The sequence below is a fragment of the Chionomys nivalis genome, chromosome 1 (assembly GCF_950005125.1).
Source record: "Chionomys nivalis chromosome 1, mChiNiv1.1, whole genome shotgun sequence".
In the NCBI taxonomy this organism is placed as follows: domain Eukaryota; kingdom Metazoa; phylum Chordata; class Mammalia; order Rodentia; family Cricetidae; genus Chionomys; species Chionomys nivalis.
This window is the reverse complement of record NC_080086.1, coordinates 120,697,046-120,713,703: the sequence shown is the minus strand read 5'-3', so window position 1 is coordinate 120,713,703 and position 16,658 is coordinate 120,697,046. Positions and strand designations below refer to the sequence as shown.

Here is a 16,658-nt window from a genome sequence, read left to right as displayed (position 1 = left end):
TTATCTAAAAAGAAAATAAGACTTGAACTAAAATGAACTTTATATCTTGAATATTTTCTCAGACTCATGAGTAGGTTTCCTCGAAGTTTTTCTTAGTCCTTAAGGTACTGACTTTAATCCAGGAATCCCCATCCTGAAAACCATCTTTCCCTAAAGATACCATTTCTTCTGTGCCCCACAAGAATATTAAGGATAAGAAGAAAATGGGATCATCTGGTCTACCCAGTTCTCAATTTTGTTTTAATTATTATTGTTACTATTTTAATTTTGTAAATGGGTGTTTGACCTGCATGCATGTCTGTGCCCCGTGTGAATAGCTGGTGCCCACAGAGGCCAGAAGAGGGCACCAGATCCCCTGGAACTGGAGTCCCAGATGGTTATAAGCCACTCTGGGGTGCTGGCGATCAAGGTAAGCAGCCAGTGCTCTTAACCACTGAGCCATGTCTCCAAGCCCTCAAATTTATTTTAAAATGTATACAAAAATGCCCTTTGGCATTGCCCTTTTAGTGCAGTAAGGGAAGAAACCCCTAAATATTCATATATAGTAACTACTCTGTGTATAGCTGGTGAAGACAATGGGAGAAGAAAAGGGAAGGAAGATGGCAGGCTAAATTCTGGCTGCTGCAAAGCCCTCTGCAAGCCATGTCGAGTAGAAGTAGAACTGGGGTATAGAGTACTTGTCTATAATCTTAGCCCTTGGGAGCTGGAGGCAAGAGGATGAGAAGTTCAAGGCCAGCCTGGGTTATGTGCAGCCCTGACTCAAAGCAAAAGAGAATGGAAGGAAGATAAGAGGAAAAGAAAACTAAAACAACCTGGTTGACCACGATCACTAACTGACCTGCCTCAAACACCCAACCTTGGCCCATCTCTTGTCAACATCTATAGTGTTATCTTCAGAATCTTCCTGTGCTTGGAGCAGTGTTCTGTGTTCTTAGCCCAGTGGTTTGTGTGCATAAACTCAACTTAGGGCTTAGGAATCTCCAAAGCCAGGTAAGTCCCATGACTCTTTAATGCCTAGGTTTGTCATTTTTAAAATAGAATCCCTGACTTGTTTAATGAATGAGTAGAGAGCATCGTGGGTGTGGTGCAGCCTGTGCTGGGGCTGGCAGAGAACTTGCAAATCCCAGGCCATCGTCCTGTGACGCCAACCTTCCATCTTCTGTGTGGCACACGTGAGCCCTGTGAGCCTCACTGTGCTGTGGTCAGATGGCATCTCCCTTCTCCTCCCCAGGCTGCCTGCTGGGGCCTCCAGCACAGGAGGCAATCACTCCAGCCTTAAGCCACAGCCTAGCCTTTCGAATGGTGAGTAAGACAGTAAGTCCCCACACACTAGGGACACAGCTTTTGCCATGTTGAGAACATGGTGCCACATAGAAAGGGTGCAGGGCAAAAGTTGGTTGATGCCTCCACTTCTTTCAGATCTAAGGTAAATAGTCACATAATTAACTCTGAGCCTCCGGAGGAGAGACTCAATGTGAAGCTAAAATGGGTGCAACCACTAGCCTTTTTATTCCACCAAATGTTTTGGGTTGGATTATTCAAAAAATGATAAACTTGGCATGAGTTATACACCCACTATGTCTTGAACCTATCCTATGGGAGACCCCATAAGCCTATAAGATAGACTTACTAAAATTTATCTATAAAATAGATATATCTTCTATCTATGTATCATTTATATATAGTTTATATAGATATATATCTGTATATACCATTTATATAGAGATATATTTTATATATCTAGATACCATTTATGATATCTATAAAATAGATAGCACTGTTCCTATTTAGTTTTGGAGCTCAGAGACATTAGACCCATAGTCACACAGCAGTAAGTTTCAAGAAGAAACCAGCTTTGTTCTTATTGCACGACCTGTTGCCAGCCCTCTAAATGACTCTGGTTCACCACAGGTAAGAATACTTGGATGAGTGTTGTCTTGTATTTTCTCAGCACCTGATGATGTGGGAGGGGGGAGGTCTGTCATGCATAAATGTAATAAGCGGCAAGGTGTCATTGCTAGCAGACTTGGTGTCTGCTTTCGATTTGTTGGAGTAAGGAACAGATTTAAATCCCAGCACTTGGGAGGCAGAGGCAGGCGGATCTCTGTGAGTTCGAGACCAGCCTGGTCTACAAGAGCTAGTTCCAGGACAGGCTCCAAAAAACCACAGAGAAACCCTGTCTCGAAAAAAAACCAAAAAAAAAAAAAAAAAAAAAAAGAAAAGAGTAGTGCAGAGCCAGGCTGTGGTGGCGCACGCCTTTAATCCCAGCACTCAGAAGACAGAGGCAGGCAGATCTTTGAGTTTGATCAGCCTAGTCTATGGAGCAAGTTCTAGGACAGCTAGGGCTACAGAGAATAACCCTGTCTCAAAAAACAAAACAGAACAAAAAAAGAGTAGTATGTAGCTGTAAATCAGAAAAAAAAAATTGCTGCTTTTGAACATTCAAAAAGTCATTTAGATCAAAATGAATGGAATTTTCGTCAGGCTGGAGAGATGGCGGAGAGGCTAAGAGCACTGGCTGCTCTTCCAGAGGACGAGCAGTTCCCAGCACCCACATGGCAGCTCGCAACTGTCTGTAACTTCAGTTCCAGTGAATCTGGCACCTTCTCACTGACAATGTGTATACCAATGCACATAAAAATAAAATCTTAAAGAAAGAAAAATAGCTAAAAAATAGGATTTATGTTATAATCTTAGTGTTCTTCCCTCCCTTTTAATTCCCCAATGAAATCAAAGATAATATAAACCAAAAGACAAAGCCTCGTGAATCACAGTGTTACTTTTTAAATATTTTTTGGTTCAAAGAACAATACTGGGCCACAGAGATGTCTCAGTAGTTAGGGGTGTCTACTGCTTTTCCAGGGGACTCCAGATTGGTTCCTAGCTCCTGGGTGATTCGACACCTCTGGTCTCTGCAGGACACACATACACATCCACATGCCCACACAGAGACACACATGATACATAATTTAAAATGAAATCTTTTTCTACAGAACAATACTGGGGCTGGACACATAGCTCATGGGTGATCTTCAGAGGATCTGAAATCAATTCCCGGCACCCACATGATGGCTCCCCGCTGTCTGTAACTCCCATCTCAGGAGACCTGATGCCCTCTTTTGGTCTCCAAAGACATTAGGCACACACATGGTACATATACATACATGTAAACAAAACACCCATACACATAAAATAAATAATTTAAAAAATAATAAGCTGATTCCCAATGTATATACAATTGATACATACAATTACCGGTTACACAGTGACACTCGTATTTTATATACCTATAATATATACAATTGACTTAAAAGGCTTTTGTTGGTATTTTATATGAGTATATATTTTAAGAATAAAAATAAACTGATAATTGAAATGAAGCATCACTCCTGGCATTTCAGGAGCATTCAAGAAGGAAACTAGATGTAGAAATCTGGCTCCTGTTGAGCCACAAGCAAGTTGCCTTGACAAGGGGACTGAGACAGCTCCCCCTGTCCCATCTCATCCAGAAACCACAGGAAGGCTTCCCTGGCAGCCAGCCCCTTCCACTGAGACCTTCTGGAAAGTGGATGCAGATCACAGAGCACGACCGGGTCTGTTGTGTTGAACATTATCCTGGTCATATTGACTCAGTTTGATTGGATTTCCTTTATTACCCCGAGGTGACACAGGGAGTTGATAAAATCTATTATTGGACACAGTGCCATCCAGAAAGACCATCAAAATCTGACCTATGGGGGGAGGAAGGGAGAATATCAGAGTTTATCTCTTAAGGTAATGTTTTAACACAGCACTGCCGTCTTTTCTCTTGTGATTCTCTTGATATATTTTTAAAAGCCCTTCTAAACCTCAAAATATATTTTCTGCCCTGTTCTAAAAATAAAGCAGCCTAAATACCACTGTGAAATTTTCCTTTAAGTAAAATAACTTCTTGGAACTTAAATAACCACGCTCGCTCCAGCCTGACCACCCAGGGTCACAGGTTTCTCAATTGTATAAAGTATATAGTGTTAAGATGTTTACTAAAAATTATTAATAGGTTTTCCGAGTTATATAATTTAGCTTCCCTGAGACTATTTTATAAAAAAGTATTACCTCCACTAACAAAATAATATGTTTTGCTTGACAGATTAGTCATGCACTCATGGGACACTACAGGTGTGCCTGCACAGAATGGCAGGCAGTTGGGTGCCATGGAAACGCAGAATAGGGTGTGGCTAGGGGAGGAGACTTAATAAAAAACAGTTGTCAGTTGACTCTACTAATTTTGTGCTCCTCAGAAGGAAGATGTCAGGCATCCTTTCCTGCAAGCTATTCCATCTAGAACGCTCCTGAAATAGACAGAAGCTGTAGGCCGATGTGTCATTTTAGTTCATCAAAACAAGTAGGCAAATTAGTCTCCTTTATTTTTTAATGAATGTAATTTAACGGTATTTAATTTGCATACAGGAAAGTTCACCCAGGGGAAAAAAAAGTCTGCATTATGGCACTTTTGTAAATCTCCACAAAGCCCGTCATTAGGGGACCTAATTGATTTTTCCTCCCTATCACACAGTACCTGCTTATTCACTCTGAGAAGAATGGGTGTGCCTGGTGGTTCAAGCAGAGCTTTGGGTTTAAGAATCCTGCGGTTCTGTTCTGGCAGGGAGATCTTGGCCAGCGTTTGCTTTGAACATTCAGGAAATCTGTTTTTCCGAGCAATAGGGGAACATCGCTGTCTGCCTGGTGTCCTCCCCATGGGCCCAATTTTGTTCAGCTTGCAGCCTTCACTAGAATTCTTTGAGTTCTTGTTTATTTAAACTTGCCTTCCTCCAGAAGAGGGATTGCGAGGCGTCTTAGAGGAAATGTGTCAGGTCAAATACATGAGAAGGTGGGGGTATTCAGAAGTTAGGAAACCAGGGGAAGCCAGGGACAGAGGTCAGCACAGAAAATAAGTCCGCGGGAGTGTCTGGGTGTCAGAGTTAGTATATTCAGAAGGCTTTGTCAGGCCAGAGCAAAGAGAGAAATAGCAGTGCTCACAAATACACATGTGCCCATTGTAGATCTGAAGTCCAGCTTTTCCTGATGTTGAACCAGATGTGATTTTCCCAAGGGTCTTTGGATGTCATGCAAAGTTTCTCTAATATAAACGTGGCTCTTCTGCATGAGTCTTCTTCGCCAGCACATGGCCAGAGGCCAAAGTAGTTCTTCAAGGGACGCTTCACTAGGATCCCTTTCTTCACCGGTGCTGCATCTTCTCCCAAAGATGCTCCAAGGTTTTCTCCACCTCTCTTTTCCTCCTTCCAACACTGCCCCTGCTGCTCATCTCCCCTCCCCTACAGGTGGTTAGGAGATTGGAACCACTTCAATTCGGAAAGCCATTGCTCTCCTCACTGACTGAAGGACATCTGTCTTTGGATGCCTGATTGCCCTGGGGAAGTGATGTAGCAGCTCACGTTCCACAGCTGTGCCCTCCAGCTTATACCCTCTGGGTCCTGCCATGATGCTACCTAGATGCTCCTTCCATGGGCAGTAAAATTGCAAGCTGGTGTATGAAAAGATCTTGCCAGTGGTAAGTTGGCATTTCACGCTACAGCGTCGACCGCTCCCTTCTTTTTTCTGCGTTGATCCCATTGTGGTAAGAAGCCAGTGTATTTCAGGTTCTTTCTCAGTCAGTTGATAGCCACTGCAAAAGTTTCCTTAACTGTGCCCTGTAGATGTGGACAGCATCATCACAAGCAATCGGAAGACGGGCGTGTTTAAGGCTCAGAAAGTGTCAAGCCGGTAAGATATCCTTCTGCCTCCTGTCTGATTTGAAACATCTCAGCTGAAACTGCTTTCTTGATGCTATGGATTAATACAGTAATAACAGATAATGTTAGCTGAGCACTTACTGTGTGTCAGGCACCGTTCTGAGCACTGCACGTGTGTCCTGTGACACTCCCCTCAGGCAGGCAGACACTCCATTCAGTAGCTGAATACCAAAACTACATATAGTAGAGAACACTCAAATAATGTATTATTCGCTGAGTTAGGGTCACTTTGTGGCTCGGGAGAGGTTTGTTCTGTTTTGTTTTCATCTTATTTTTTATGTGCATTGGTGTTTTACCTGAATGAATGTCTGTGTGAGGGTATCAGATCCCCTGGAACTGGAGTTTCAAACAGGAGTGAGCTGCCATGTGGGTACTGGGAACAGAACCTGGGTCCTCTGGAAGAGCAGCCAGTGCTCCTAACCACTGAGCCACCTCTCCGGCCCACTTTCTGGCTAAGATTATGCAGAGTGAGGTTGAGAAAAGCCCAGCTTGAGGCCTTCTTCAGTGCCTTTATTCCAGTGACCCTCTGTATGGACAGTCTTGCACCCCTAGAGGATTCTGGCAGTCCCTGGGAATTTTTGTTTTAAATAATTATTTTTGTCATGACTTGGGGTCAGAGTGGACAATGTTGCTACTGGTTTCTGCTGGTCCTGATGTTTCATGGTGGAGATCACTCATAGTCAGCTTTCAAAGCACAGAAGCTTCTGGCCTAGGCCATCAATAGTGCGGCACCTAAGACACCTTGATCTATTGATGGTTTTACCAGTCCAGGGGTCCTGTCCCTTTGATTCTGTCCATTCTTCTCCAGAGTAGGAGAACTGCTTCCCCAGGCAGAACCACTGCATGTTGTGTGATGCCCCACCCTGTGGCCAGCTGACCTAGAAGGAGAATGCCATCCATTAGTATGCATGAAATGGCTGTATCTGTATCCCTTTGTGTATTTAACTACAGATCTCGTTACAGTAACAGTTCCGTCTGGAATTATTTCATCTTTCACTATTACTTTGGCATCCCTTAGTGTTTTAGGTTTTCTCTATATCGAGGACACTTGCATACCCTGACTGTGTAGTTTGAGAAAAACAGTTGAATGAACAGACACAATGGATAAAAACCAAAGTGCCTCTGGGCACGATGGCATATGTATGTGATCTGAGCACTCGGGAGGGAGACTTAGCCAAGCCCTGCTTCTATGGTTCACACAGCCATCTCCTTCTGGAAAAGACTTCATTTGGGGACATGCTTCTCAACCTGGTCTTTTAGTTATCAATCAAAAGTGCATTTTCTATGTTGTTCTCATTTACATTTATTTAATGCTTAAGGTCATTTGTGACCATTTGAGTGTATTTCAGCATATGGAATCAGGGAATAATAGACTTCAGCTTCACGCTGTGCTGTGAGATTGTGTTTTTACAAGACATAATGTTGTTTACTGAGTGTTAATAATCACTAATTAATAAACATATCTAGACTTCTAAAATGTTTCATTTTAAAGAATGAAATGTCAAGTGTTTAACTTGGGACGTGCAATAGAATTTTCTGTTTTCTCTTCATAAAATTATTAAGTTACGTACAGAAGTAAAATGTTGCTGTTTGGCACAGGGCAGCTCCCAAATGCTTAGTGCCTGGCCTTTAGTCAAATGTGCCTGCCCTCAAAAAAAATGCCATTTCTAAATGTAATCTTCTGATACATGGCAGGACACGAAGACATAGAGATTGCTTTTCAATAATCAAACAGGATTCCCTAATGAGAAGCGTGTTTGCTCTTTGGTTTTTGGGGAGGAGGGGAGAGGTGTTTGTTGTGTTTTGTTTTCCTCTTCTGCTTTTATCATGGACTAATTGTGGTTAGTTTCCCCTTCTGTAAAAACTTAGAGAATTTTTTAAAATTTATTTTTAAAGAAACCTATCTTTTCTCATTTTAATTGCCAAATCCATTTCACACCCCCTCCCCTCCTCCTGCTCCCTCTACCTTCCCTCCAACCCCCACCCCATCCCTATCCTCTCCTCAAAGAGGGTAAGGCTTCCCATGGGGAGTCAACAAAGTCTAGCACATTGCTTTGAGGCAGGACCAAGGCCCTCCCTCTCTATATCTAGGCTGAACAAGGTGTCCCTCCAGAGGGAAGGGGTTCCAAAAAGCCAGAATAAACAGTAGGGATAAATCCTGGTCTCACTGCCAGTGGCCCTACAGTCTGCCCCAGCCATACAACTGTCACCCACATTCAGGGGGCCTAGTTCGGTCCTACGCTGGTTCCCTCGCTGTCAGACCAGAGTTGGAAGGCTCCCATTAGCTCAGGCAAGCTGTTTCAGTGGGTGTCCCCATCATGGTCTTGACCTCTTTGCTTGTATTTTCATTCCTTCCTCTCTACCACTGGACTCTGGGAGCTCAGCCCAATACTCTGCTGTGGTTCTCTGCCTCTGCTTGCATCAGTTGCTGGATGGAGGGTCTATGATAATATTTAAGATAGTCATCAATCTGACCACAGGGCAAGGCCAGTTCAGGCACCCTCTCCTCTATTGCTTAGGGTCTTAGCTGGGGTCAGCCTCATGGATTCCTGGGAATTTCTCTAGTGACAGATTTCTTAATAGCCCCATAACGGCTCCCTCAATCAGAATATATCTTTCCTTGTTCTCCGTCTCACTCCAGCATTTTTATCCGAAGTCTTCTAAAGTAAAGATACTTTAGAAGCAGGGCAGGGCTGGGAGATGGCTCAGTTAGTTGGTCAACGGCTTGTCGTCCAAGCTTTAGGACCTGAGTTCAAATCCCCAGCACCCATGTTAAAACAATCAAAAATGGTTCTGTGGTGTGTGCCTGTAATCCTAGCACTGGGGAAGTGAAGACAGGAATGCCCTTGGGTCTTGATGGCTAGCCAGTCTAGCCAATCAGGTGAGCTCCGGATTCAGTAGGTGATTCTAGCTCATAAAATAAGATCGATAATTGATTGAGAAAGATACCCAACATTGACCTGTAGCCTTTAGGTGCATACGCTCATACACATCCACAAACACACACCCACACACACACTCATACACACCCCAACACACAGACACATTCAAACACACCCCCAATACACATACACTCATACTTATACCCTCAACACACACAAACACTCGTACACACCCCCAATACACACACACTTATACATCCCCCAACACACACACACAGTCATACACACACCCCAACACACACATACTTATACACCCCCAGCACACACACACTCATACACACTCCCCCAACACATACACTCATATACACACACAGCTAATACACACTCATACAAATGCACCCAACACACACACCTCATACACACCCCCAACACACATAATTCATATACACATCCCAACACACACACACACACACACACGGGGTGGGGGGAGGTTTAGGGAGGTCAGGTGAACGACTCAATAAATGTGATCTTATAGTAAGGAGCTGCTTGACCGGTCACTTGCCCTCCGGCAGCTAAGGAAGCCAAGTCACCAGCTAGTAACACAGCTATGAGCATTCCTCTCTCTGCCCACTGCTTCCCCACCCATAACCAGTACAATGCGGTGACAGTATTAGTTCCATGAGAGAAGAAATTAAAGGGAGCCATTCACAAAAGAGCTCAGATACAGTTCAGTATTCTTTTCTAGTGCCTCGATGCATATGCAGGATTTCTCCTTCAAATTGGAGGTGTGGAATAACAGTAGCGACAGATAGCTAAGAGGTATTTACCGTAGCTGCAAAGCTCACACGTGAGCCAAATATTTCTGCTATTAAAGAGCACTTCAAAGCTTGACGTGAAGTTTGTAACAGCCGAACGTCTCCTGTGACTTCATTTGCACAGAAGATGTAAAAGCAGAAAGGGAAGTCGTGAGCTGAGAGCTGTGAGCCTACGGGGCTTTTCGAAAGGAATGAGATGCTGCCCAGAAATATGACTGGAGCCCCATGCTTCGATTCCCCCACTCAGTGTCCTTAGCAAAGGCTGTCGTTTGAATAAGTGTCCCTCAGCAGCATGTCTGATAAAGGCTTGGGCTCCAGTCTGGGGTGCGACTTGGAGGCCGTTGGAACCTTCAAGAGGTGTGCCAAGAAATTCAGTCTTTGGAGCTATGCTCTTAGAGGGGATATTAGGATTCCGATCTGCCCTACCCCTCTCACTTCCTGATGAGTTCCTTCCTCTGCCCCTCACTCCAGCATCTATAGAATGAACGCCTCACCGTAGCTTCAAAAAGCAGTGGCCAACAGACCATGGACTGAAGCCGACCAAACTATCAACCTTCCTTCTTCTTTACAGTAGTCTCAGAGAGATGACCAGCACAGTGACTGTCAGTCATCCTCCTGCCCCTGACCTCCTCTTGCCTCTTACACAGGGCAGACGGGGGCCATATGGATTCTGAGGCCCCTCCTTAGGGGGATGAATTCATTATATCTTACTCTAGCGCAGTGGTTCTCAACCTTCCTAATGCTGCAACCCTTTAATACAGTTCCTCATGTTGTGCTGACCCCCAACCAGAAAATTATTTTGTTACATCTTCATAGCTGTAATTTTGCAACTGTTATGAATTGTAATATAGCCTGGTGGTGGTGGTGCATGCCTTTGATCCCAGCACTTGGGAGGCAGAGGCAGTTGGATCTCTCTGAAATCAAGACCAGCCTGCAGAACACAGAGAAAGCCTGTCTCCAAAAAAAAATGAAGCAAAATAAAAATGAGTTGTAATGTAAATATCTGATATGCAGGATATCTGATAAGCGACCCTTGTGAAAAAGGTCATTCCATTCTCACAAAGGGGTCGCGACCCACAGGTTGAGAACCACTGCTTAACAGACTCATAATGATCATATAAACACATTATTGGTGTCTATTGGCAGGGACCTTTTGCAAATGAGGGCTGGGACAAGTGTTTCATCTAAGCTCCTAGTGAATCGGGCCTGCTGTCATGACACCTCCTTTCTTGCCTACTGGAACTTTTGTTTGTTTTTGAAACAGGGTCTCACTATGTAGTCCTGGCTATCCTGGAACTCACGTTGTAGACCAGGCTGGGCTTAAACTCATAAAGATCTGCCTACCTCTACCTCCCAAGTGCTGGGATCAAAGGTGTACACCACCATGCCCGTCACCCCCCCCCCTTTTTTTTAAGAACACTGTTAAATCTGGCGATGGTGGTGCACACCTTTAATCCCAACACTCGGAAGACAGAGGCAGGCGGATCTCTGAGTGTGAAGTCAGCCTGGTCTACAGAGTGAATGTCAGGACAGCCAGGGCTCCATAGTGAGACCCTGTCTGGGAGGGGGTGGGAGTGGAGAACCATCTCGCTTCCTCTGATACATTTCAATCCAGCCACACTGTGTTCAATACGAAAGGCATGCTTGCGAAGGTGCGAACCATTAATGCTGGCCATCAGGGATCCACAGACACGAAACATTCTCTCCGTCTCATCTCCAGGATCCACAACCATCTGATAGCTCTCCTCTTCATCCATCCATGCGGCGTTCATTCATTTATCCAGTGAGTCCAAGGCGTGCCTTTGGGGATCTAAATACGGAGCAGTCGGGGAGTAGTGTGTGAACAAAGGAACTGCCGTCTAAGTATAGTGAGGAATTTATGAAAGAGCAAGGCTATTTACAGCAGCTCAATTGTTGGGTTTATCTGGAGCTGTCTTCAAAACCGTGACTCGAACAAAGAACCACTTGGAGCTTTTGACGTCTGTGTGCTTCTGGGTCTTCCAGAACCGGTGAATAGCACCATTCTCCGGTCAGCATCAGGTAACAGCGATGCTTTCAAAATATTAACCTAGCCCTGCCATGGTGTAAATTTCACTTAAGGAAAGCAGCCATTTGTACTTGTTTGGAAGTTGTCACTGAATTTAAGTGGTGGCTTTTGTTATTCTTCGTGAAACCACATGTACTTGTAAACTCTCCAACTTGTTTTTAGGAGTTTTGGAAGTTCTCTTTTTGTTTGTTTGTTTGTTTGTTTGTTTGTTTGTTTTAACCTGTGCAGGGGTGGGGGACACCAGGGCCAATCAGTGGTCCCATTGCTGTTACTGTCCAAGATGCGTGGCTACCTTTTAGTCTGTTTCTGTTAGAGGTTAAATTAGGATCCAGTTGTTAGCTTTTCCAAGCCTCTGCCCTTGACTCTCCTCATCCCCCACACTCTTCCCAGCCTCTGCCTTCTCCTTCACTCACTGACCCCGCCTGGGTTTGCATTCTGTCAGAAGACCTAAGATATTTAACTTAGACAGAGAAAAGGGTTTTTCCTCGGTTTACCTTTCTGGCGGGTCCGTCCAATACTAAGCTATTACTTTGCTTTGGGTCCTTGAGAACTGAGACAGATGACAATGGCGGGAAGCATATGGTGGCACATGCTGCTCACCTCGTGGTCAGGAAGAAGAAAAAGAGGGAGATCTAGGATTCCACACTCTGCTTCAAAGGTGTGCCCCCAATGACCTAAGGCCTCCCGCTGGACCTACTTCTACAGTCCCCACCATCTTTACCATGGTGGGGACCAAACCTTAGCACACAGACTTGAGAGGACACCACCCTGGCCATAGCATTTTTTCGTTCTTAGCTGGCTTTGTCGTTCTAATCTCAGGTCTTTGTCAATCTCATCCCCTACTTGTCCTTCAAAATCAAGTTTCCTTAGTGGCTCAGTTCCTTCTGCTTCATCCCACTTATTCCTTCTTTTAGCTGCTGTTGGTCTCAAACTCATACCTCAGTGGAATGAAGCCCAGACTGTTAGCGCTGGTGTGCTGGCTAGCTAGTTCCATGCTTATCGGTCTGTTCCTTTGCTGACAGGGATTTTGATCACTTTCTGTTTTTCAAATGATGGTCTAAGTGCTAGCGACACAGTGGGGAACAGAACCCAGGAAGCCCGTGCCTTCTTGGAGTTGACATTCTAGGGAGGGAGGCAGCTGATTTTTCTTGAAGACAAGGACTCTGTTTAGTGTGGTTTTCTTTTCATTCCATGAAGCAATTAGTGTCTGTGGTCCCCAGAGTGTGCGAGTGTGTAGAGTTTGTATTTGAAAGACGTGGATCCGAACAGTTTTTAGCGGAAGAAAAGTCAAGCTCCAGAGAGCCAGATGGCAGCTTCTACATCAGATAGTGACTTCCATTTCAGGATGGCTTCTCAGGCGGGCGTCCACTGTGTCTGTAGACAAACTGACAACGTGAGTAGGCATTTATCTGCTCTCTGTCAGGTTGAAGAGGAAGGTTAGGAGAAGGTAACTGAGATAAAACAGCTGAGGGCTCTTTAGGAAATTTTCTGATAAAATATACCTGTTATGGGGTTTGGCTAAAACTAGGGCGACAGAATCTTGAGAGGTGCAGAGAATTCTAGAAATGTTATGCTCCTGTCCCTTCCTTTGCGGCCCGGCATACAAGAAAAGGAAATTACTGTGTGCAGTTGCTTCTGCTCAGTTAGCACGTTGATCGGTTTGCCAAGTTTGCAAAAGAGCCCTGGTCCTTCCTCTTCAGTTTTACCTTGGCAAAAGCATCCCCCAAGAATGTTAGCCAGTGTATTTTAATGCAGTACTTTTTTTTAATGAAAAGGAGCCAGACTTTAACATTTGGAGACAGTGTTTTTTAGGGGCACTCCTAAACTGCAGAAAATTAGAAGGCCGGGCCTTTTCTTCCGGGATAATATTGCCGTGATTCTTTGAGCTTTCTGTGCACTGCCTTTCACTAAGGTCAAAGTCTCATACCAAGAACTCTTCCGTTCCCTGAGGAAGTGTCTTCTGGTTTGAAGAGACAACCTTTCTTCATTTCCAAAATTCAGTATTATAGAAATAATATGTCAAGCCCTGTGACCATAGTTCAATTGATAAAGTATTTGGCTAATAAGCATGGGGGGCTGAATTTGATCCCCGGAACCCATGTGGAAAGGGCTGGGCATGAAGATGTGTTCTTATAATCCCAGCACCGGGGAAGCAGAGGCAGGAAGGTCTCTGAGACTCACCAGCCAACCAGCCCTAATCACATCTGTGCGCTCCATGTGAGTGACTTTGTCTCACGACACAAGGCAAAGAGCACTTGAGGAATGACAACCAGGTTGTCCTGTGGCTTCCTCATGTACACACACCTTTCTAGTCACACGGGATAAACACATGTCAGTGAAAATGTCTTCATTTTCTTTTTCTTTCTTTTTTTTTTTTTTTTTTTTTTTTTTGGTTTTTCGAGACAGGGTTTCTCTGTGACTTTGGAGCCTGTCCTGGAACTAGCTCTGTAGACCAGGCTGGTCTCGACCTCACAGAGATCCGCCTGCCTCTGCCTCCCGAGTGCTGGGATTAAAGGCGTGTGCCACCATCACCCGACTGAATGTCTTCATTTTCAAAGGAGTTCACTTTAAAAGGAAAGAAACCGGGACTGGAGAGATGGCTCAGTGGTTAAGACTGCTCTTCCAGAGGACCTGGGTTCAATTCCCAGCACCTACATGGCAGCTCATAACTGTTTGTAATTCCAGTTCCATGGGATCCTACAATCATGACAAAACACCAGTGCAGATAAAATAAAAATAAATAATAAACCACCTTCAAGACACTTGAAAATGACTTTATTAGTCTGTTGTGAAACATGAACCTAAATCTCACCATTAACAATGGACATCAGGGGGCTGGAGAGATGGCTCAGAGGTTAAGAGCACTGGCTGCTCTTCCAGAGGTCCTGAGTTCAATTCCCAGCAACCACATGGTGGCTCACAACCATCTGTAATGAGATCTGGCGCCCCCTTCTGGTGTGCGGGCATACATCAAGGCAGAATGTTGTATACATAATAAATAAATAAATCTTTAAAAAAAAAAAAAACAATGGACATCAGTGCACAGAGTTTTGCTCCTTACAAATGATGCTGGAGTGGGGCACAGCTGCATCCCCAGATGTGTATCTGTGGGACACAGCTGCATCCCCCACATGTGTATCTGTGGGACACAGCTGCATTCACCACGTGGTATCTGTGGGGCACAGCTGCATCCCCCACATGTGTATCTGTGGGACACAGCTGCATTTACCATGTGTGTATCTGTGGGGCACAGCTGCATCCCCCACATGTGTATCTGTGGGGCACAGCTGCAACCACTACGTGTGTATCTGTGAGCCACATTTTCAGGAGTGAATTCTGCCTGACTTACTGTAATCTAGTCGTGTATTTCCTTATCTAGTAAGACAAGTCCCTTGATTTTATTCTTCCTTTTCAGAATTTTCAGAAATTTTGTGGGCAATTTTATGATATTGGCATTTTTATTGTGATTGGAAAAATTTATAAACCAATTCCCTAAGCCTTGACATTTTATAAAACTCTGAGTCTTCCTGTTCAAGAATGAGGTGCTTTCTTCTAAGATGTTTTACTGGCATGTTCATTTTGCATGCTCATTTATTTCTGGAAACTTTTGTTGGGTTTTTAAATAGAATCTCTGCTTCATTGTATGGTATTGTATTTTCCTTCCTCATTTCTTTTCTCCCTCCCTCCCTCCCTCCCTTCCTTCCTTCCTTCCTTTCTTCCTTCTTTTTTATTTATTCATTTAAGACAGATCCTCGTATAGCTCTTGAATTCACTACATAGCCAGTGATGCCCTTTAACTTCCAATGCTTTGCCTGCATCTCCCAGGTGCTGGGAGGCTAAGTGTGCGTCACTACACCCAGCTTATGTAGAGCTTTGTTTCACTCAGCATTGTATTTCCTAACTAGTTATACTCATTTTCATATATAGACATAGTAGTTATAGGGTTCCGTGTGGTGCCTGTTCAGTGTTGAGGAGTTCTTGTTACTTCTAATCAGTTTTCAGCACCTCTTTTGTCGTCTTCCAGATTGGCACAGGCATCATCGTCTAGTAATGGACCCGTTCAGTTTTCTGGCTCTTTTTCTCTTGTATAATTTAATTTGGTGAAGACAGCCTCCGTGATGACCACTGAGTGTAATGGAAAGTCTCCAACAGTTCACCACTGAGCATGCTCCAACCTTTGAATTGGGGTATTATTTACCCACTGCGTTTCCACAGTTCTAGATCAGAACACCCTTTAATCTATCACTTTGTAGTTGATAGTGTGAGTTACGGTGTCAGGAAATAACAAAATTCCTATAACAATAAAACTATGTCAATGAACATTATAAATATGAAAAAAATTAAAACATCAAATTCCAATCATTTGCTCTAGCAAATGGCAATGCTTGTAATTTCCAATTCATTACTTGGAGCATTTTGTTGTCACTTGCTTACTAGTTGTCATATGCATGGAATTGTAGATGTTTGAGATAGAAAATATAACTAACTCATTAATACCTTCTATCCCACGATCTGGCTTCTTTAGTTACCGTAGAATGTACTGGTCACCAACACTGGGGTTTGAAAGGTAGAAAAGTCGAGGCGGTCTCTCTTTTGTACTGAAATGAGGTGGGTTTTTTTTTCAGTTAAATTCCAGGCAAACACAGCTGGGATGGGGTCTGAAATCAGTCTAGAGTTACTAAAACATTGAGATGGAACAAGATCCCAAACTTTGGAACCAGGGTCATCCATAGCAGTTCCTGGGCTACACACCCTGAGCTACAGACAGCCCTGCTGCTGCTCTGGAAACTCTCCTGGGAACTGAGGAGTCTTCGAAGGTTCTCTCTGAGCTTGTTACATTCTGCAGGGCTCCGCTGCTTTGAAGGCTTTCCTTTATTAAAGCTAGTTTCAGGCAGGGGGAGTGGCTCATTTCAAAACCGTTGACCTTCTGAACACCAGGACATGGATTTGGTCTCCAGAACTCACATAAACACTCATAATCCCAACACTTTAGAGGCAGAGACAGGCAGATCTCTGGGACTCACTGGCTAGCCAGCCTAGGCTACCTCGTTCCAGGATAGTGAAAGACCCTGTCTCAAAAACCAAATCAAACCAACCAACCAAACAGACAAACAAACAACCC

General features: G+C 44.1%; 1 protein-coding gene across 1 annotated transcript in view; it reads left to right on the top strand.

Annotated features, from left to right (window-relative positions):
- Positions 1-16,658, top strand: part of Camkmt (calmodulin-lysine N-methyltransferase) — a 399,762-nt gene that overhangs the window by 340,723 nt on the left and 42,381 nt on the right. Inside the window, exon 7 of the mRNA XM_057791968.1 lies at positions 5,697-5,763. Within this exon, the coding sequence (XP_057647951.1) occupies positions 5,697-5,763 (67 nt within the window). The remainder of the gene's footprint in view (positions 1-5,696; positions 5,764-16,658) is intronic.